This window comes from Eriocheir sinensis, chromosome 18 (assembly GCF_024679095.1).
Source record: "Eriocheir sinensis breed Jianghai 21 chromosome 18, ASM2467909v1, whole genome shotgun sequence".
Taxonomy (NCBI): domain Eukaryota; kingdom Metazoa; phylum Arthropoda; class Malacostraca; order Decapoda; family Varunidae; genus Eriocheir; species Eriocheir sinensis.
Genome location: NC_066526.1, coordinates 13,843,506 through 13,867,212, shown reverse-complemented (window position 1 = coordinate 13,867,212; position 23,707 = coordinate 13,843,506). Strand labels below are relative to the sequence as shown.

The window sequence follows — 23,707 nt, the reverse complement described above, 5'->3', positions numbered from 1 at the left end:
CGGCATCACCACCTTGGTGCAAACTGAGGGTGTTCTTTGAGGATAGCAGGGAGGACATCATGGTTCAGGAGCCAACAAATTGTTTGGGGCAGGTCAAGGCAGTCCCGTGGCTTATGAGGGAGTCAAGAATGAGAGAACTTGAACACATGGTAAAAAGAGTCTGAAAGATGAATGAAGCTGCCAGGCAAAAGCAGAGGAGCTTCATGTATGTGGTAATGGAGAACATGCGGACATATTTGGCATCATGCAGCGAAATACATGGAAGCAATACCGCATAATGAAGATATTAGCGAGCGCATGTCATATCCAGCATCAAATCTTACTTCAGGCACTTCCATAACTGTTTCCACCAACCTCCTTCTAGCCACTCTCTTCAATTCTCAAAACCTCTTCCAGTCACGACTCACGACAACATCTACAGTCTCCTCCTTGATGTTCAAACCCTTCTCCTCGACTTCTAAAAGTTCCTTTTAGACCTCCACAACCTCCTCCTCCTCCATCTCCACAACCACCTCCTCGACCTCTTTCCTCAACACCAACAACTTCTTCCTCAACAACCTACTTCTGGTGGAAATAAACTTATTAATATTATTATTATTACTTTCTAATCCTCACACTCCAGAATATATGTAACCCCTCCTTGACCTCCAAAAACCCTCTTTAACCTGTCCGCAGCGATTGGCATGGATTTCGCCTTCACTGGTAGCCTGGTAACATATGCTCCCAGGTCCTTCTGTGCCTCTGGGGTGGGTGGTGGAGTGTTTCCCCATGTGGTATTGGTATGCTGGATTTCCCCTCCCAAGATGCATGACCTCACATTTTTCTTCACTAAATTGGAGCAGCCACTTTTTGTTCCACTTCTGTAGCTTGGTAATGTCTTCTTGTAGGAAATCCACATCCAAGGGGTTAACCAACACTACCTCCACCTTGAACTATAGCCTACAGCCCTACAGCCTCTTCCTCGACTCCAGAACCTCCTCCTCAACAACCACCATTTCTGCCCCAACCCTGACAACATCCCCCTCTACTCCCAAAACCGTCTCTTCTAACTCATCAACTTCCTCCTTCATCACCACAACCTCCTCTTCTCACCACCATGCAAAAGACATTGCTAAATTAGAAGGTGTTCAATGTCAGGCAACATATTTGCCTCCATAATTGACATAACAGAAGAAGGTTCAGAGGACAAGAGACAGAAATGAACACTTCACTATGGCAAAAAATAACAGAAACACCTGAGAGGAATTTTTAGGTATTGTTTTTGACTATGTAGCAATGAATAATGTCGAGCCGATACACTCAAAACACCTTCACCACTAATCATTCAACAACTATTGCCTGTTGCTTAATGTTTTGCATTGTGGTATAAACTGATGATATGTATTGATTTCAATACTTTGTCCATCTTTGGTGACCTGCCTGTCTGCCTGTATTCTCACACCACTTCATCACACTACACACCCCTGGATGCATGCCCCTTAGTCCATGCACAATGAAATAAAATATGAACATTTCTTAACTAGTTTTATTAGTTCAGTCCAATGCTATTTCTTCCTATGATAAATGTTAATAGGTTTATTTTGGCATCTTCTTTTTTACCATGACCTAAAAATGTTTAAAACTTAGCATGGACAGCATACCATGTATGTAGCCTTGCAAATGTTGTCCATTAATCAGTGTTTACCAACACATCATCTGATCTGTCCTAATGGTAACTTATTCCATGTCCTTCCAAGAGAGCAGATACATATTACATCCTTAATTAAGTCTCCTCCACACCTGACCAAAGAAAACTCAGGACATCAACTTGGCAACCTAAAACTCTTGATAGTCTTACACATATATATATATATATATATATATATATATATATATATATATATATATATATATATATATATATATATATATATATATATATATATATATATATATATATATATATATATATATATATATATATATATATATATATATATATATATATATATATATATATATATATATATATATATATATATATATATATATATATATATATATATATATATATATATATATATATATATATATATATATATATATATATATATATATATGAGTATATTATGGTCCCGAATGATGCAAGCATTAGTGGATACACAGGCTCACATTATTTGAATTGATGCTGTTCAGTACATATAAGCTATGAACTGTACAATGTATTTTTACTCACACAGCTTAGCTTCTCATTGAGCTTCACTCTTATTGGTCAGTGGCTGGCAGTATTTGAGACCTGCTTGTGCTGCTGAATGTCTGGCTGAATACTTTGTGGTGCACACAACTCATGAATCATACTATTTGGGACGCTAATGTATGGAAAGAGGAACAAGAGCTAAAGTTAATGTAGCATATGCCAAAACTAACAATTAAATATATTACTAAACTATAAATAGACCCTATACTCACTCAGTACAAACCCAATCACTACACTTGTTGATTAATATTTGTTTATAAAGCATCTCTATGTAAGCACTGCAGGTACGGTATGACAGACAACTGAAAACATTACTCTGTATATACTCGGGTAAGTTTTATTATTATTAATTTTAGCTATTTCAAGGCCAAGCTTGGTCCACTTTTACAAGGATACTGATTTTTTAAGGGGTTAAAGTTAATGGTACAGCCAAGTGAGGGGAACATCTTTGACACAAAATCATATTTTACACGAGTACACACGGTTATGAGTCCTCTAAAGTCACAAGTCCACAAGCACCTCTTCTTTATCTTATCTTTCACCTAGGTTCATATAGGGATGCCATTTTGGGGTTATGGTTTGGAGTTTGGAGATGCTGTTCCTGACGTACTTGTGGTAGCACTGGGGTTCAAACCACCTCGCTTTGGCTCCTCACTTCCAAAGCTTGACAGTCTAACCCACTATACCATCACATCTTAATAAGTCCACAAGCCCCACCATGAATAAAATAAAGATCTTGCCAGTAACACATTCAATCATGTCTTGTGGTGTGACCTAATGCACTATGGTTATCTATCAGTCTTCCTTCTACTGCGTTTCTTCCGTTTATCTATCAGTAAAGGTGAAGTTAGAAAATTCCCCTTGAGGAGTAAAAGGTTATATCAAATGTCTGCTGTCTCGTGTATGTGTTACGATGCATTGTTATTTATCAGCCTTTCTTCTACTGTACCCTCTTTATCTACCAACAAAGGTATGATTAGAAAATTCCACTTGAAGAGTAACAAGTTCAATTAAATGTTCTGTGTCTTGTGTAAAATGATGCATTATATTCTAACAGGATGAAAAAAGCAGTATACTTAACAAACTCTTACTATGCAGACTCGATCCCAACTAGCAATACTTTTCTGGTTCTTCAAAGAAGGTGCTTGAGGGCTTGTGATTCTAATGAACTTAATATAGTCTTCAGGCAAGATATAAAGATAATCAAGGCTTAAACTTAATCTTGAAATATATACACACTTATCCAGTATATAAGTATCAAATGTACTTTGCACACACAGGGGCACAGGGGGGTAGGGGTGGGGGTAGGAGAGAGAGAGAGAGAGAGAGAGAGAGAGAGAGAGAGAGAGAGAGAGAGAGAGAGAGAGAGAGAGACTGAGAGAGAGAGAGAGAGAGAGAGAGAGAGAGAGAGAGAGAGAGAGAGAGAGAGAGAGAGAGAGAGAGAGAGAGAGAGAGAGAGAGAGAGAGAGAGAGAGAGAGAGAGAGAGAGAGAGAGAGAGAGAGAGAGAGAGAGAGAGAGAGAGAGAGAGAGAGAGAGAGAGAGAGAGAGAGAGAGAGAGAGAGAGAGAGAGAGAGAGAGAGAGAGAGAGAGAGAGAGAGAGAGAGAGAGAGAGAGAGAGAGAGAGAGAGAGAGAGAGAGAGAGAGAGAGAGAGAGAGAGAGAGAGAGAGAGAGAGAGAGAGAGAGAGAGAGAGAGAGAGAGAGAGAGAGAGAGAGAGAGAGAGAGAGAGAGAGAGAGTGGGGGGGGGGGTAATGAACTGTCAAAAGAGGAAAGTGACTTGCTAAGTAGAGGGATCAAAAGAAACACCTAAGTCACAGCAAGTTTACAAAAAGAAACTTTTGTTCAAACATGCACACACACATACACAATCTTGCACACACACAAACACACACACACACACACACACAAGCACAACAAAGGTGAGTCAAGATTGTTCTGTCACTACAGTGCAATGCCTCTGTTAGCCATTTGGAGTTCAAATCTCTTGTTGAGCCGAACCCCTTTGAGGATCCCTCTCTGGCCCTCCCGAATCTCCTTGCTGCAAAGAAATAAGGAATCTGAGGAAACAAGCCTAACCAAATCATCCTTGAAAAATGCTTCTCAGCCAGAAGTGCTGCAAATGGTTTTCTATGGTGCAAGAAATGTGCTTCAGTGAAATAGAAGGCAAAATGTTGGGACATTTAGCCACATATCTGGCACTGCTTCAGGAAGTGACTTTCACTACCATACAGCCAATATATTAACATTTTCCTTTTTTGATTTTACATACTAATGAGACACTGACCCCTTTACTTTTAGAAAATTAAATAAATAAATCATCAAACAGCATTTTCTATTCACAATGGTGCTAGAGAAAATATAGTATTTGTAACCAAACTCAAGTTAAGGGGTGCTGAGCCCAAAAAGAGGTAAAGAAATACTGTAATAAGTACTGAGCAAGATAAGAGGGACTCAAATGGTGCTGACCTGTCTATATTTGAGTACACAAGCAAAGTACACAAGGTTAACAAGTCTGTCCTAGACCATAACATTGTCTATAACCAATAAACAGCTCACATTAAAGAATTAATAAATAAATAATCAAAAGTGACGTGAACAAGAATAGCCTCTGACCTGGATTTCACTTTGTGCTTCCGTTGTGCCAAATTCTTGAGGTCACTGCGGTCTTTGAGGGGCTTCACTGCCCCCTTGTATGGCACGTAGCCTGTGCCACGGCTGGCTAGGCTCTGAGAGTAGTCCTGCATCCTCTTGCGGACAGAAGTGGGGCTGGCGACTTCACTGGGGTGTGCCAGCTTCCCTACCATGGGGTTCGACAATGACTGTTTGCCTGTGGGTAGTTAGCATATTAGTATGTTTGTCTGTGTCTATATCCATCACTCTGTCTGTTTATTTATATGTCTGGATGTCACTGTCTGTTTATATGAATGCATGCCTGTTTATTTGCATGTCTGTCTATTTTCCTGTCTTTCTAACTGACTGGTTGCATCATGGAATATCATCCAAAAAATAAAAAATAAAAACAAAAACAAAAATAAATCATTAACACAACATGCATACATACACTGCACCAAAGTAACATACAGCACTATTCTATCTATTTCCATGCAGTTTTTAAATCTACAAACTCAACTGAAATATGAAAAGAATACATTAATCAGAATATACAGGTAGAGGAAAGAACTATCCCAGAAAAAACAACAACATGAGACAGGGCAAAGATGAACCCCCACCCCAGACAAGTAAATCACCCTAAGATGACATGAGACAGGGCAAAGATGAACCCCCACCCCAGACAAGTAAATCACCCTAACATGACATGAGACAGGGCAAAGATGAACCCCCACCCCAGACAAGTAAACCACCCTAACATGACATGAGACAGGGCAAAGATGAACCCCCACCCCAGACAAATAAACCACCCTAACATGACATGAGACAGGACAAAGATGAACCCCCACCCCAGACAAGTAAACCACCCTAACATGACATGAGACAGGGCAAAGATGAACCCCCACCCCAGACAAGTAACTAAACAAGGAGACAGGCCAAAGAGTAACTGCCCTCCCCAAACAAGTAACACAAAATAAGATAACAAGAGACAGGTTAATGAGGAACTCCACCCCAAACAAGTAACACAAAATTAGACAACAGGAGATGTACTAAAGATGAACCCCCACACCAGGCAAGTAAACTAGAACAAGATGATAGGAGACAGGCTAAAGAGTAACCTCCCCTCACAGAGAAGTAACACAAAATAAGTCATTAGGAGACAGGTTAAATATGAACTCCCACACAGGACAAGTAAGCCACCCTAAGATGACATGAGACAGGGCAAAGATGAACCCCACCCCAGACAAGTAACTAAACAAGGAGACAGGCCAAAGAGTAACCGCCCTTTCCAAACAAGTAACACAAAATAAATAACAAGAGACAGGTTAATGACAAAATTAGACAACAGGAGATGTACAGTGCTAAAGATGAACCCCCACACCAGGCAAGTAGACTAGAACAAGATGACCGGAGACAGGCTAAAGAGTAACCTCCCCCCACAGAGAAGCAACACAAAATAAGTTATTAAAGATTAAATATGAACTTCCACACAGGACAAATAAGCCACCTAAGATGAACCCCTTCAGACAAGTAAGTCCTCCTCACCTGGCTTTTGGTTCTCCTTGAGTTGGAAGCCAAACACTGGAACCCCAACGGTCGACACTTTCTTGCTGGACACAGGCCTCAGTGATGACCTTGACCCTTGGCCTATCTGAGACTTCTGGCCTGTCTGTGGTGACCCCTTGTGACCTGGGATGGCTTTGGGGGATGCCTTTTTAGTTGCCTTGGGGGAGACTTCTTTTGTGTTCTTTGGGGAAGCATTTGAAACCACTCTTGGGGACTTTCTGGTCATGTTTGGCTTGGTAAAGGACACTTGTGGCTTGCCTGGCTTAACAGAATGTCTGGTGGCTCTCTGTGGTACCCTGGCACCACTTGTGATGTTGGTGGAGGCTCTCCTTGCACTTTTGGGTGAGGGTCGGAGAGGCACTGCACTGAGGGGCTTGGAAGGGCTTGGGGCTACAGGCAGGACACCATCATTGATGCTGCAATCCTCACTTGAACCTTTGGAGACAAAACACATGGATAATAAGGATTCATATTCATTCACTATCGACATATAGGTGCATTTTGTACATAGCCATCTTTCAAACAGCATAGACCAAGTATCAATTTGTCTGTTCCATGCCTGTGTTGATATTAATGTTAAGGAAAGGCTGAGAAGCATCCTGTATTCCTGAAACACCTATGGCTATGGCAGACATGGCAATATCTAAAGTGATATGAGGGTTCAACATCACTGTTAGTTCAGCATATTTTAGCAATTAAGGAGAACATATAAATGGTACCAAAATCCATGTTAGCCCAAGTAATATTTTAGAGGGGGTTAAGCTCATACTTAAAAGCAGTCCTAGAAAGAATAAGTGCAACACTTCTCTTCCCTTTGACACTGCCTTGCCTCAAAAGTTAAGTAAGTTGAGCTTAAAACATAACTGATGCACCCTGAAGCCTAAACCACAAAGAGATGCCGAGGCAGACAGATCATGGACACATGGATGCCAGGCCTAATCTGATGTCTGTTCCTCAGGGCTCCCTCATGGCAATCTAAATGCTTACATCTCCCCCTCCCAAGTATCTTTCAGATTTCAAAACTGCCCTGCCTCTGCACAAGCCACAACACTCACCTGCACTGAAGTCAAAGTTGAGGCTCTTGACACTGGTGACACTTGGCTGGAATACCTTGGCCTTGGGCTGGGGACAGAAAAGATCAGTGAAAATTAGTTGAGACAGCAATGGTACTCACCCCTGTCTTATTACTAAACAATTGAAAGGAGACTTTGGGAACATTAAATGAACTTGTCAACCAGAGTAATCACAGCTTAATACTGTATTACCCCCCTCACGATACTGTACCTAAGAGTACAGCAATCACTCATTCTTCAGTTTTAGTATTTCCAATTTAGTATTCCCAGACTATCATGACAAGAAAAAAATCATGAACTAAAATGAATAAATATTAAAATTATTTTGCAGTGACCCCCCTGAACAAACAATGAGAGTATAGCACAAAGTTTGATAAAAGTGGGAGAGTGTGCAGGTGGGTGCTGGCAGAATGTAGTGGGCCTACAGAAGGGTTAAGTATTTTCACAGGTCTTGTATTCTCACAAGTGTAAGACATGTACAAATAAAAGGATGACACAACACACACACTGAAAGAGCATGTAGAGAGGAGACCAACAGACCTGCTGCTTCTTGGCGGTGCTGCTGAGGGTGTCTTTGCGAGCCTTGCGCTTGTCCACGTAGTCGTCAAGTCCCTCCATGCGCTGGAATGCCTGGTTATGAATGCGTGCAAAGTTGGGCACCTTGAGGCGGCGAGCGTAGGAAAGGAATCGCGGGATTCCTGATGCTGCTCCCTTGCCACCTGTGAGGGGAGGTGGACAGTGTAATTATACTGAACAAGATGTTGGGACCTACAGCAAGGGGCAAATGTTGGGTAAGTTACAGGTCAAAGGAAATAGACAAGGACTGGGTGACAAATAGCATGGTGGATGAATGGAGCAAATTAAGCAGAGGGCTGGTGATGCTCCCCACCTGGGAGGAGAGGAAGATAGCATTATTATACTGAACAAGATGTACTGCCCAACAGCATTGGGAAAATGCTGGATATATTAGTTCACAAAGAATAGACAAAAAATGGGTGAGAAATAGCAAATAAACACTAGAACAGGTGGTCTTAAAAGCAGAAAAATAATAATAATAATAATAATAATAATAGTTTTGCTATTTAGTTCTTCAAGTCTCCAATTCTCCCAAAGAATTAATTTAGGATTGGGGAAAAAAAAGTGCTATTTGAGACATGTATACCTAAGGACACTTTTTTTCCCTCCCCTAACTTTGTTTATTATGATATTATGGTCATTTGTCTGTGGCTTATGTTACCTGAGGCCTACTCACCCTTCTGACCATTTGTGTATGACTACGTATTGTTTGAGGTTCAAGTTCCTTCATTAATCATGTTACTGATCAGTAATTTTCAATGCCAACAGGATACAACCAACTTACAACCATTAAATTAATGCTACAGCTGCCAACTTCATGCTGTCACAATCTGCATGTTATGGACCCCGCTGTATTACCATCATCGTTACTGGTGCTATTATCTTTATTAGCAAGACTCAATACTTACCCTGTTTATCCTCCTGTGAATCTCCCTCTGTAACTTTGTTATCCCCACGGCCGATGTTGAACACTGGCTTGGGGGCAACAGCAGCGGTGGAGGTGGTGGCGGCGGGGGTGGCCTTAGTGAGCGCCGGTGATCCTATAGGAGTGCCTCGGGACTTCCGTGAGGGTCTAAGTGCTGGGGCTGGGGCTGACGGAGTGATTGTGACACTTTCCCTATGAAAAACATTTGACTATAGAAAAACAAAAAAGTTGAGAGGAGATAAGGGTTTGAACATTGAGAAAAGGGAGAAAAGAGACTTCTGCCACATGAGAGAACAGGACATTGCAACTAAAGATACAGATTGAAAGAAAAAGCATACACATAAGAGTAATCAATAAAGAAAGCTCCCTCACCCTCATCCATTCATTCACACCCACACACTTAAGCCTTACTCTTATCCACAAATGCACTTACCACACCCTACACACACTTCAGACACATATCCTCTAATCCCCCCTCTAAACATACACAGATATGCACATACACTTACCACCCCAACACACACACACACACACACACACACACACACACACACACTAATCACTCCATCCACCTCAGTCTTCTGCCTCTCACCTGCGACGCTTGGCAGCAGGAGTGAGTGACAGGCGTGTTGTGGCCTTTCGCTTGTCTTTGCCCTTGTCTGCAGTTGTGCCGTGCTGCCGCGACCCCCTGACAGTGACCTTCGACACCAACAACTGGCTCAGCTGCTTTGAATTGTCTTCCGTCTGCAGAGGGAGAAGACAGCAGGTTATAACCAAAGGTGTGGAGAACTCCGACTCCATTCCCTTTCCCCTCTTCTGCAGTACAATGGTAGGCAAATTAAACCCAGCCAAACAACATCAAAGGTATCATAAAGGAGTTGGAGTCAGATATTTTTAGACTCCAACTCCACACTCTTGGTTATAATATATGGGACAGGTTAAGCAGTTGTGTAGTTAGTGCCTCTTATCATCTTATATATGACATGTTTCTCATTATATTTTTCATCCAACAGTCAGCCTCTCTGTTAGTATGGTGCATAATGACAAAGAAAACTAAAGCTGGGATTTAAGTATGTAGAATTTAATGAAGGCAAATCTTTTTCTTTAAACTGATGGCTTTTAACCCAGTAGCTGTGGGTATCATGTTTCTTAAAAGCCCCTCTAAGTGAGAAAAAATCATCACTCACACAGTTGTGATCAGTTTATGCATCATCTAATTTTGGGGGGTTTATATCATGGCAAAAATTTGGCCTGTCACTGGTACACGGTAAAGCCACAAATTTGGCCCATCGCTGCTATCAGGCAAAGTTGGTAATAATTAACATCTGGTATGGGAGAGGTTGGAATATGAGACTTGATCTGTCTCCTCATCTTGTAAATATAAGGACATACATGAATAAGAAAATTACAGAAATAATGATTAGGGGGAAAAACCTAGATGTGTTTTCAGTGGATGGTTGCAGGAGGGAAGTTAAGAGTAAGGGGAGTTAGGCCCAAGGTTGAAAGTGAGAGGTACGGAGCTATCCATTTCCATACTCACAGATGACACAGTGTTGCTGGCAGGAAGTATGAGGGTGGTGCAGAGGATTGTGAATGAATTTAACATGGTGTTTAAGATGAGACAGATGAAGGTAAGTGGTAGCAAGAGAAAGGTTATGGTGTTTCAGAGCAAGAGAGCCAACTACTGATTTTGCATAGTCGTACAGTTAGGGTAAAGTATGACAGGGGAAGAGAGAATGGAGGAAGTAATTGAGTTTAACCCGGTAGCAGCGACGGGCCAAATCTGTGGCTTTACCGTGTACCAGCGACGGGCCAAATTTTTGCCATGGTATAAGCCCCCCAAAATAGATGATGCATAAACTGATCACAAATGCGTTTGTGTATTATGAAATGGTTTGTGTAAGCGATGACTTTTTCTCGCTTAGAGGGGCCTTTAAAAAACATGATCCCGCAGCTACCGGGTTAAGTACATAGGAGCAGTTATATGTAAGCATGGAAGTACAGAGGGAGAAAGCAGTGAAGGGCAGATAGGTAACAGGTACACTAGAGTTATGAAAGGCGAGAGCTTGGACATGGAGCAATACAAGGGATGCATGTGGTGTGTCAAGATGGCATAGAGAAAGCAATGAAAGTATGTATGAGTTTTGATATGGATGTAACAGTGAAGGGAATGAATTGTTGAGTGGGTGAATGGTTGAAGCGTGGTGCTCTGAGATGCTCTGGACACATGATGAGGATGATTGAGAATGACTTTGTGAAGAGAGTATACAAGGGCAGGGTTGAGGGAGGGGATGTCAGGGAGAGACCACCAGTGAAATGGATTAATAGAAGGGATGAATATTGGAAAGAGAGAGTTGGTAGGTAAGGGAGAGAGTACTGCAGCAGAGAGAGATGAAGAGGCTGTTGCTGCTGTGGCCTGGGTGTCAATTATATATAGATTCCCTGTGGAGTCAAGATTAATAGGATTATGAAAGACCCAACTTGATTCTGACATCACTGACCTCTTTCTCATCAATAGGGAGGGTGACATCATTGCTGGAAGAGAGTTCAAAGGTGGATGACCTCTGTCTCTTCTTCCTACCCCTTTTTTCTTCTTCCTCTTCCTCCTCCTCCTCTCTTTTCTCCTCCTGTTTCCTCTTCTCAGCTCCCTGCACCAGTTCCATCTTCTTGACCTTCTGCTCCTGTTCTACCTCCTGCTTCTGCTTTTCAGCCTTCTCTTGTTCCTCCTGCTGCTTACTCGTCTCAGCCTCCTTCTCCTGTTCCCTCTTCTTAGCCTTCACCTGCTCCTCCTCATCTTCCTCCTCCTCCACATCATAAGTGCCAGAGCGCTTGTGTCTTTTAGCTGGAGTGGCTGATTTGCTCGTCCCTGGTCCAGTGTGAGCCTGTAGGTATTAAAAAGTCTGTACAGAACTCCTGAACTAAATTTCATCATTCCGAAACAAATTACCTCTTTATCTCTATTACTGCTACAGTGGCTAATACAACTGCTTCTACTACTACTATAGTCCGTTCACCTGAGTCTGAGGTGTGCATTATCGTGCTCTGGCAACCTGCAGTCATACAGCATGTCTGATTTTGTGGATAATGTATGATAGCCTACTCATAGGAAACAGTCGTCATTATCAATAATATGTAAGCATAATTAACAAATACCATCAATTGTAGTCAATTTTGAGTTAAAAATCATTAGTACTGTCGTAAACAGATGTTTTGTTAATTTAAATGACTGTTCATTATAGTTATTAAACATCCTCGGCGCTCTCTGCCACTGAGAAAATTAGCAGGCTTTATATTAACAAAACAGCTGCTTGTGACAGTACTAATACTTTTTAACTCAAAATGGACTATAAATGCTGGTATTTGCTATTATTGCCTACATATTATTGAAACTGACGACTGTTTCCTATGTGTAGGTTATCTTATAATCCACGTATTCAGAACAGGTGTGTGACAGCAGGTTGCCAGCACATGATAATGCACACCTCAGACTTGGGTGAAGTGACTTTAGTATAAACTAAAAACCTTATATACCTCTGAGGCTTTAGAAGTCTGTGTAGTATCACTAAGGGAGTCGAAAGGATCTTGGGAGCCACATTCAGGAAACGGGACATCTAGCAGCATCTCCTCCTCCTCCTTCTCCTGTGTGCTGCCCCCCAGTGCCTCCACCACAGCCTCAGCATCCTGGGCAAGGGCCGCTTCTGCCACCTCCTCCCGCTGGCATTTCAAGATGGCCTCAATCAACTTATCTGTCTGGTGGGGAAAATATCCAATTATATGCATATTCTGACAGTTTGTTCCATTCATTTACCTTATTATATTTTTCACATGACAGTATCACATGCACCCACGTTTTCCACCCTCAACCAGACCCCCAAAGAAGCAACAGGCCAAGACAGCACAGTGCAAGAAAAAGGCTGAAAGAACTTAAAAGAAGAAACAGACAAGAAATCTTACTATTTTCCACTAACCATTCATAATCAAAGAAAACCATCTCTTTAAAATACTTTACCATCATATCAGTAGGAGCAGTACTATAGATTTTTTTGTTAACTATGGCAGATAAGGGAGAATGAGGGATATGAATTGTCTTAGCAAGATCTCACATATTGGATGGTCTCTTCACACTTGTTCTGACCTCAAAACACTTTCGTACAGTTTTCAGGGAGGTTATTGAAATTGACCTCTCTTGGCCAATCTTTATGGACAATTTACAGTTTCACCCTGCCAACGATTTTCTTCTGTGGTTCATGTTTTTCTGGTGATAAATGTAGCGAATTGCATGATTTTGTACCTCATTTCCGTCGCAAATCTCTACTTTTCGAGTTATGCCTATCCCCTGCCCTCCCCCCTCAACACGGAAGTCAGAACCCACTACTATTCGGGGCTCTCCTGGCTGACTTTCACCCTTTACTGAGCCCTTCCTTGACACGCCGCACTAATGCCTTCCCCCACAAGGAATGGCCAGCACCCAGGAGCCTAGACAGGGAGGAAAGGCAGGGAGAGTAATGGTGCCCTCCCATCGATCTGCTGTTGCTCCTCACCTTGAGTCTCCTGGCCGTCTTGATGCCCAGCGCCTTGCTAATCTTGAAGAGGTCGTTGTACTTCTTGGCCAGCAGCTCCTCCTCGCTGTACCCGTGCCGCCCCATGGCTGAGATCAAGGAAAACACTCGGGAGTACAGAAGATCCGCCGCGGCACATCCCTTCCCTCCAGGCTGGGTTTAAAAACACTGTTCAAACACGGCTCCGCGGCCCCGCGCGCTGATTGGTCGCCGGGCCGCCTCCTGGACGCTGATTGGTCGCGACCCTCTCACTTACGTCATGTTCGTTTCGGCACATTCTGCTGGTGTTGTTTTCGTCATGCAAAGGAGTGTTCAACCAGTTTTTGGATTTTCCTTTTTCTTGTAATTAAAAAAAAATGCTTTTGCTAATTTTGTATTTCCGCTGTTGAACTTTTGCTAAGGCCTTCGACGAAGTCCCGCACAAAAGACTGACACAAATTGAAATACTACGGTATTTCAGGACCTATTCTTCACTGGATCACTGCATTTCTTATTAACAGGACTCAACGTGTTCTTCTTGACGGATCTTCATCTGGCACTGTAGCTGTTTCTTCAGGGTGTTCTTGTCTCCTTGTGCACAAGGCACCGTTCTAGGCCCCCTTAATTCTTTTCCTCCTGAACGTTGGCTACATTAGGATCTTCCACTCTCATCGCCTAACTATTCCACTAGACTATTTGCCGACGATAGTTTGCTGTTTAGAGCAGTAAAGACTACTGACGACTGCAGACTCAGGATTGCCAGGTCCGCGTCTGTATTCCCGCGCACTCCTACCCCAAAACCAAAGACTAATCATAACAAGTCTGTTCAGGCGCAGGAGAGGCGTGGCAAAGAGGTGACGTCATGCTGCCTTGGTGGGTCCGAGGCATGGAGGTAGAGTGAGGTGGAGTCGACACGGCCCGCTATTCCCATTCATTGAGGTGAAGCAGCCGAACTGTCATTTTTAGGGCCGCAAGATGAGCCGGGATACCCGGGTGAGAGCTCACGTCCACTACCTTAGTTGTTAATTCCAGACCCCATCTCATTCATTATGATGGTGGTGTTTTTGAGAACTGTACATTTATTGTTGCGGTAGATCTATTTCATAAATACTTAACCTGACAACACCAGCTGCAGCTTTGAGAGAGGAATGGGTGTCGCAAGACTGGCCCGGAATGCTTATATATACTTATTGAGTGTGCATGAGAGCAAATGGATTACGAACTGCATGAGAATGGTTGGTGACAGTGGTATGCGGTCGAGTCAGGTGGGTGAGCAGAGAGGAAGGGAGGCGTTTCTTTGAATGGATTACATTTTAGTGAATGAAGAAGTGATGAAAAAGAAGTGTTCGATATGGAAAAATGAAGAAATTGACATCTCAGACCATGTGCTGATAAGGATAACCTGTGGTGAAGGGAGAAAAGAAAGGGGAGAGAAAAAGACCCGATGGAGAGAAAAGTGGAATTTATCAAAAGCTGACTGGGAGACATATAGCAGGAGACTGGATGAAGAAATGCAGGGATGCAGTGAGAAAGGGGAGGCAACAATAACCCAGTGGGAACAAAGTATAAAAAGAACAATACTAAAAGAAGCAAAGAAAAATGTTGGAAACAAAAGATTCAAAGAAGGAAAGACAAGGTTGAAAGGATGGTGGGACAAAGAGGTGGAAGAAGCATGGAGAACAGGAAGCAGAGAGACAAAATGATGATGAAGCATGGGGAACAGTACGTACAGACAAAAATGGCAAGAAGCATGGGACACCTATAAGAAGGAGAAAAAGAAAACACAGATACTGATGAGTAAGAAGATAGCAATATGGGAGGAGGAGCAAGCTCAGAAACTGAGCGAGATGCCTCCAAGAGAAAGAGAGAAAGAGGGATGGAAAAGACTGCGGAGAAACCTGAGAGGTAGAGAAACAAACCAAAAAGTGAAGCTGAGGATAGAGGGAAGAGAAACCAGCAACGATGAAGAGATAAGAACGGCAATAGAGAGATACTGGAGGAGCATAGTGCAGACCGACACTGAAGAAGACCAAACGGGAGATCCAACAATATAGTGACAAAAAAGAAATGGGAGGTGTACAATAGAACTGAAGGATGTGGAAAAAGCACTAAAATGTTCCAAATAATACTGGAGGAGGGTGAGATCCCGCAAGACTGGAAAAGAAACAGAGTAACACTGATTCATTAAGGAGGAGGGAAACCTAAGGAGGAAATAGAAAACTATAGGCCCATTTCAGTCATGAACATCGTAGGCAAAGAGATTTGGAAAAATCTTGAATGAAAAGCTGAAAATGTGGGCAGAGGAATCCAAAGCGTGGGGAGAAGAACAGAGCGGATTCAGAAAAGGAAGAGGAGGGCTGGAAAATGTGTTGGTTCTTAAGGAAATAATAAACAGAAATAAGAAGCAAGGAAAAGCTGTACTTGATATTTTAGACATTGAAAAGGCATATGACACAGTGGACAGGAGCAAGCTAATGAAATTGTTAAAGCACATTGGAATAGATAGTAAATTAAGTGGCAGAGGTGATATAGGAGATGTACAATGAAAATATGGTAAAATTCTCATTGGGAGACACCACCACGGACTGGATGGAGAACAATGTCGGAGTGAGACAGGGATGTGTGATGTCGCCAACATTATTTAACTTTTACTTAGAAGAACTCCAAGTGAAAATCAGAAAATCAGAAAAAGGAGTAGGAGTAGGAGACAGAATACTTGGGTGCTAAATTAAGCTTACGCAGATGACATTGTACTCATGGCAGAAAACATAAGGCAGATATGCTATACTGAGGATTACCAGCGAGTATGGGAGGGAGTGAAAAATGAAATTCAGTGCCAGGAAATGTAAGGCCATAGGAGTGGGATTGGAGGCTAGAGGAGGACAACGGGGCTTTTTTTGTGTGTGTGTGTGGGGTGGGGGGCTGCATGGAGACAAAGAGGGAGCAAAAAAAATTGAAAAGCTGGCAAGTGTTCCTGCTGATACAGTGCTGGGAAAAAGAGCACAGATTCTTGAATAAGTGCACGGAAAAGCAATGACTAAGTGATTCGTGTGCAAATAAACACTAGAGGACCAAAAGGAGGAGCGATATAAAGGGTAACAACTCAAAAGAAGAAGAGCGAGACAGACCACAGGGTCACATCAGGAGAAAAAAAGAAGGAACGAAAAAGGAAAATAACACCTAGAAAGTTATGAGCTACATCAGGGAGTGCCGTTACAAAGGCAAAACTCCCGACTGACAACTGAGAACGGAAGTGAAGAAGAGGAACGAAAAGGTAAACAAACACGTCTCGGCCTTCTCCTCGGCGGCACACGTGACGGCCTCGGCTCCCCGCAGGGCGCGAGTATTCGAGCACCATGCGTTTTGTTATGTGTGCTGTTGCAGACTGCTTGTCTTCTTCACGGAAGGTACGAGGCCGACTCCTACACAGGAAGGGCGGCTGGGCGCCATTCCCATGCCGTGAAAAACAGCCCTGGAGACGGAAAGTATGGGAAACGAGATGCAGAAGAGGGTTTAACTGGAAAGCAACGGACAGTTCCCGTATCTGCTCCAAACACTTCAGGGAATGGACAAGAAAGGGCCCTTCCCAGGACCACCCAGACCCTGTATGCTTTACTTACAATGACTGGGGAAAAAGACCCAACCCCGGGAGGAGTGGGAGAGTACAACTCAGGGTCCCGGTCCTCGGGGGAAGTCTGGGCAGAGTGGCTAGTAGGGTTACTCCTCATGCTGATGCTACTACCTATACTGCCACTCCTGATGACACAGAACATTACACAGATGCTAATTGCATCACAGCATTCATAGCAGGTGAGAATTGTTTGGTATTACGTACTTCAACTTGGTGCAGTTTGGAGGGATTGCCATTGCAATGGCTGGGGTCATTGTCAAGCTAGACTTCCCACTTGTCTCATAGTGTTGGTCTTGTCCTGAATCTTTTGGGTAAATATGGAGATTCACTATGCACCTTTAATATTGCCCCCATGAGAGTAATAACCTTTCCAAGGTCTTGCATACTATTGTACTTCTCTAGTTTTACTGGCACATCATACATGTGGGGAGGGTCCCCCCCCTGGTTAGAAGGGGGGTCAAGGGGGGCAAAACCCCACAGTTAGAGGTTAGGTTATGTTAGGTTTGGTTGGAGTAGTTTAAATATGCTCCCCCACCCAAAAAACCCAGATGGTTAAGATTCGTTTTAGGTCCGTGCCAGTATCTCATTACCTACCTTATGAAACATCAGTATCTCTTCATATATCTTTTCTACAAACCTTCAACAGTCATGGAAACGCTTTGAAAATCCAATTCAAGGACTTTTTTTTACTCTTGAAAATAGGGGATAATGTTTACGAAAGCGCGTCGCCTCCTCTGGCGACGGTGCAGCCGGTGTTGCGAGAAATACCTCCTTGCCGAAATAAGTCACATATACATGTGTGTGTGTGGGGGGGGGGGGTCCAGGGGGGGGGCTATGCCCCCCCGGGTTAGAAGGGGGGGTTGTGGGGGGCGCAGCCCCCCCGTTAGTAGGTCGTAAAGTTCGGTTGGAGTAGTTTAAATATGCTCCCCGACCCTAAACCCTCTGCGAGCTATTTTACGGCTGCGGCGGCTGCAGCGTCGTCGCGGCCGCCGCCAGAGGAGGCGACACGCTTCCGAAAACATTATCCCCTATTTTCAAGAGTAAAAAAAAAGTCCCTGAATTGGATTTTCAAAGCATTTCCATGACTGTTGAAGGTTTGTAGAAAAGATATATGAAGAGATACTGATGTTTCATAAAATAGATTATGAGATACTGGCACGGACCTATTACGAATCTTTACCCCCCCAGATTTCCCACGGGTCCCCCAAGATCGTTAGGGAAGGGGATTAGGCCTTTTTCTTTACTTTTAAGTAGGCTACTTTCGCCTTTATATTATGGTTGAGGGACATGTATTTCGTCCCTTAACTCTAATATGGAGGCATAATATCGTATTTTGGAGGCGCAGAGTCAATCTCCACAATTACCATCTTTTGTTCCTCTACACACATTGCGCAAATTGATAGTAACGAAGTTAAGGATAGATTTGGTAAATATGTGTAGTGCAGCTTACTTGCCTGATGGGCAAGACTCCCATAACTCACTCTGTGAGTAGGGTACCTCTTTGGCTGACTGGTTAAGGAGTGACTCTCCCGTCTCGCTGGTCGTGGGTTCGATCCCCGGCGCCGGCAAAAGTCTTTCCTTGTCTGAATTGATTTCTTGTGTATTTCGTTACATGCAGAGGTCGTGTGTGAGTATAGTAAAGAGTACCGTAAATTCTTGGCATTTCACTGGTGTAGGCAGGTTAGAAAAAAAAGTTATTAGGGGGGTCGAGGCTAGGTTAGGTTAGTTTTGATTTAACCAATAAAGGACGAGTGTCCTACAGGCAGAAATATCGATGGGTTTCACTAAATGGGAAGGGGGGGAGGGGTAAAAAAATTATGGTTAGCTGATTATTTCCAAACACACCGAAAACTACCCCCAAAAATAGTTTTGTCTGCCAGCGCGAGACGGGTGCACTTGTAAAATATTGCCGATGATTCTATTAGTAACTTCATAAATTCTGGTTGGCTTACCTCTTGGTCTAGGTTTAGGAGGTAGTCACTCTGCTAGACAGTGACTACAGCCTTTATACTGGCTTGATCTCTAATGTCAAGCCCTGAAGATACAGGAAACAGGAAATACAGAGACTATACATAAAATGTAGAGGAAGTTTCTATATGACCTGTTTCTGCCAGAATGGCTTTTTACTGGTTTGCACATAAAAGCTATCTCTTCAGAAAGCATAATCTGCCCTGATTAACCTTCATCAGCTTTTGTTACATTTTGCCTATTAAATCAGTCAATAATTTATAAATACACAACTAATGAATGATTCTGGATACTCTTTTTGTAAATTTCCATTATGAAATTATGACAAAAATAACAATTCATTAACTCATTCTGCATAGAATCAGTTATATATATTATGAATCCAGGCAGGACTCAGGAATGTGGCCTTGGCACAGCTCATTGTGGGGCACCTGCGGGCGTGAGGCACCTTTGAGGCACTTGACAGTACCGCTGCCTTCATCAAAACATTGAAACAGAGCCGCAGGCTTGCATAAAATGGAAATTAACCTAAATATGTGGGCAATAATACGTGCACGTGCACTTACCAGAGGAGCCAGGCATCTTGAATCCTCATGGAGCAATATTGCATAATCTTGAAAACAAGTACAGTAGAGCCCCACTTGTCGCGAGATCAATTTGCACGAACCGCAGTTAGCACGAGCCACCATCTACCAAGAAAAAAATTAATTAGCACGAAAGCCTCAGTTAGCGCGACAAGCCACCACGACTGAATTTTGAAAATTGCGCCAAGCCACCATGATGCGCAGCACAAGCTGCCATGATGCTCGGCACAAGCCGCCATGATGCGCAGCACAAGCTGCCATGATGCTCGGCACAAGCCGCCATGATGCGCAGCACAAGCTGCCATGATGCTCGGCACAAGCCGCCATGATGCGCGGCACAAGCCACGAGAGCCCTTACTTTAGCAGACGACGCCATGTTGATACAGGGCAAGTGCTTTGTTTACATTGTGGATGTGGATACGGGCAACTGACCTTGGCCGTGTGTAACCCACACCCGGAAAATTTGGATTTGCCGGTTGTCCAAGTGTGATACTGCCTTAAGGCAGCGAGGCCCCTGACCGGGTGAGCGCCGGCGATGATGTCATCGGACTCCCAGCAAATCACAAGCGTGTTTTCAGAGCTCAGCCAATCATAGGGTTGTTGTTTTTTTAATGTGAGTGATTATTTTGAGTAATTATCAAACCCAAAAGTCAGACCCACGTGTGCACCAAATATTTTTTTTCATATTGGTTACTTTATTCAATTAGCGCGAATTCAGTTAGCACAACCTCGTTCATCCATCTAATTATCGCGCTAAATGGGGCTCTACTGTAAATACAGTCGTCCCTCAAATAGTACGGGGGTTAGGGACCCAGGACCCCCGTACTATTAGAAAATCCGTATAAAATTAGTGCTCCCCCTAGAAACACTGGGCTGCGTTTGAGAGCGGGAATCGGGACTCTCGGAACGTCCTGAGTTCTCTCAAACGCGTGACGCAGCAGCACGAGTTGCCAACTCGGCACGTCCCCTGGCTCCCGGCTTTGAGAGGTGGAGCGCCTTCGTGCTGTGATGACGTCATCAGCAAATATGCCCCAGACAAACACATATAAGTGTTTCCATTGCATTTCACCTCTGTGTACCACCATAACTACTGCAGCTTCGTTTTCATCTTCTGTTGTAAGGAGTTCGTAAGCCAGGACAGCTAGTAATGCATGTTAAACGTCGCAATGAAGATCAGCATACGCCATTTTGATGCGAGTGAGACGCCATTACCATAGCAACAACGAGGCTTAGTAAAAGAACGGCCTTTATCTCCACTCTTGCAGCACTCTTGGAACACTGGCAGTTACTGCGGCAAGAATTTGTTTTACACTATAATAGATGCAGTGAGCTCTCATTCACGTGGTATGCTCTCCCTACCGCAACGTAACTCATCCCTTAACATAACTTTTCCTAAATCTGAATTCTTCTGCAAGGTGAACACCTTTCTCGAATGCTTTGGGGTGCTTTCAGCAGGTGTTTTGGTAGAACAGTGTTGCCAGTCACGCCATGGCTACTTGGTGCGACGAGCGGGAAATTTAAAAATCCTAAAAAATTCTTCCATGACAACCCGTATAAAACCAAAACCGTACTATTGGAAACCGTACTATTTGAGGGATGACTGTACATTGATATTTATATAACTAGTTTGAGTTATCACAAAAATAAATTAGTGTGTCTTTCCTAATTCATTCAACTTCTCATGCTACTGCAGACATAGTAGAACAATTCAAAATTATGCCTTGCGCCACCAGGAAAGGGAGGCCCCGCTAGCACTCTCGTTCGCCAGCAAGTTCCAATACTGTTTCGTTGCCAGGGCTGGCGAAACTAAGCCCGGCAAAGCGTTCATTCTGTTTAATGGTACCAAATAGCGGATCGCCTGGCGAAATCCAATGCCAGGCCTGGCGAAAGGTTTTTAAAGTACGGCCCATACTGTCACAGATAAATCTCTAAAGGGTAATTAGAGTGAAGATACTTTTGACTTTGTCATAGTATGCTAGACATTGGATATGAGAATAAGAGAAAAAAATATGCATCAGTGATGGAGGAAGGAAGGCATGGGAATGATAATTTCATTATTTGATTGACCCAGAAAGTCACACTAAAAGGTTTGTCACCAACAAGCCAAACTTTCCTGGCAAGCAATTTCCTGAAACCACTGTTGAGGAGAGGAAGAGCAACTGTTTACCATCATGCAATCAGTAGTTTGACAAGGGAATGGGAAGTAATGGAAATGATTGCCTTTTGCCACGTACAAGTTCTTCATACAGCATTTTTATTCTTTTGATTTCACAGGTAATTGCAATGATTTATGTTTCTTTATTAATTACAGCAATACCCAGTCCAAATGCAGACCACAGCTATTCTCAAACCTGTCGGCCAGTGATGAACAAAGACGCTGAACAAGCTGATGTTGGTGTGCAGACACACGTCACTGTATCACAAAAAGGTATGAATACAGTGTTTGTGTAGACCTTCAAAGGTAAAGTACTACTTGCCATTGACAAAAGTGTCAGGAAATACATTGGTATGAGGACAAAGAAATTATTGTATGACAAATGTAATTATACTAACAAACATGTCACAGTTAAGTAATGGGGGCTCTAAAGAGAAATTCAGGCTCAGGTAAGGGGAAGAAAGATCCAGGTGGGGCAAAATAAGAAAATTCAGTTTGATGAATACCTCATGACACTCATTCATACTAAGGAATGAGTACAAATACAGTGGTTTAGTGACCTTTTTGGACTATCACATATTTCTGTTAGTAACATCCTTATTACATGGGTAATTGTACTGTATCAAGTATTTAAGGTCTGACAGAAAACGGAAAAATCAAATTTTTACTCATTTTTCATTTCCAAAAATGCTAGTGATTCTACGTAGGTATGCATCGTCCTTCCCTTTGATCTTCGTCGCTAAACCTTCATGACTCTTGGTAAGGGCCTAAGTATCCAGCAGAAATTAGAATTGGTTGATCAGCTAAAAAGGGGTTTGTCATTAGGTTCATCGTTTTTGTATATGTATTTTTTAAATTCTGCTTCTACTAATGGACTTTCAGCATCAATGGACTAAGTTTTCCCCCCCCCATTTAGTCCATAAAAGTGAGGGTTTTCTGTAGTAAATAGCTGACATTTGAGAGAAAAAAATTATGTCTTGGGGGTGATGCGACAGCACTTTGGGGAGGCTCCGGCCCCACCCAAATGGAGCTCACATTTGTGTTGGACAATAGTCATGAAGGCATCTGTGTTAAAGCTCATCTACTCAAGAATGGTTAGGTACAGTATTATCTACAGTAAAAAAATGATTACACACAACTCCAGTTGTATTAGTTCTTTCTAAGTGTACTATGGCCTGTTTAGCATTTTATGCCCATTTTGTGGAATGAGTTGGTTTGACATGTTGGATTATTGAAACTATTTCCAAGTTTGAGTTAGTGATGCTACAAGTAAAATACTAAAATTTCACATGACTAGTTAACTGGTCTCCATTAATGGGTAATATGATAGACCAGTGACATTACTGTTCAGGAAAACTAATATATCTGAAAAGTTGGTCATTCAGCAATGAATTAACTTGTTCTTTCCACTTCAGATTTGATAGACCCTTTGATGCCAGTATTAGACAAGTCATCACAGTCTTTGCTGGACTCATCCCAGAGACCAGTAACACCTCATCCCCCTGTTGAGGAGGTAACAACAAACACCCCATCCTGCACCCAGTCTCGCACCATGCATCACCATGGGGGGAGGCAAGAGGCAGCAGCCACAAATAAAGATAAGGCCAATCACTCTGTTGCTTGGCAAGACCCAAAAATCATGGCAGCAATAGAGGCTTTCACTAAGGCATGCCAAGCCTTTGAAAAAACAATGACCAGTATTGATTCCTTGGTCTCAAAATTACATAATAAATACTTATGAATGTACAATACATTTTGATACCATTACCTTACTATTATTCCCACAAAGATTTAGAGAAGTTTTCATACACAATATAATTCAACCATCTCAGAAAACTAAGTTGC

General features: G+C 42.7%; 1 protein-coding gene and 1 long non-coding RNA gene across 2 annotated transcripts; one reads left to right on the top strand and one right to left on the bottom strand.

Moving 5' to 3' along the window:
- Positions 1 to 3,943: 3,943 nt before the first annotated feature.
- On the bottom strand, positions 3,944 to 14,357 carry LOC127000343 (uncharacterized protein DDB_G0286299-like). The gene is made up of 10 exons (XM_050863962.1): positions 13,528 to 14,357; positions 12,518 to 12,736; positions 11,488 to 11,868; positions 9,579 to 9,730; positions 8,970 to 9,178; positions 8,026 to 8,204; positions 7,468 to 7,534; positions 6,392 to 6,847; positions 4,850 to 5,063; positions 3,944 to 4,274 (listed from the first exon to the last, which is right to left on the bottom strand). Exons 1-10 carry the CDS (start codon positions 13,630 to 13,632, stop codon positions 4,178 to 4,180), a joined length of 2,079 nt encoding a protein of 692 aa, XP_050719919.1. The 5' UTR covers positions 13,633 to 14,357; the 3' UTR covers positions 3,944 to 4,177.
- A 2,162-nt stretch (positions 14,358 to 16,519) lies between these two features.
- Positions 16,520 to 23,611, top strand: LOC127000346 (uncharacterized). The gene is made up of 3 exons (XR_007753922.1): positions 16,520 to 17,334; positions 22,019 to 22,135; positions 23,278 to 23,611. It is a non-coding gene; the product is annotated as an uncharacterized LOC127000346 (long non-coding RNA).
- The last annotated feature ends 96 nt before the right edge of the window (positions 23,612 to 23,707 follow it).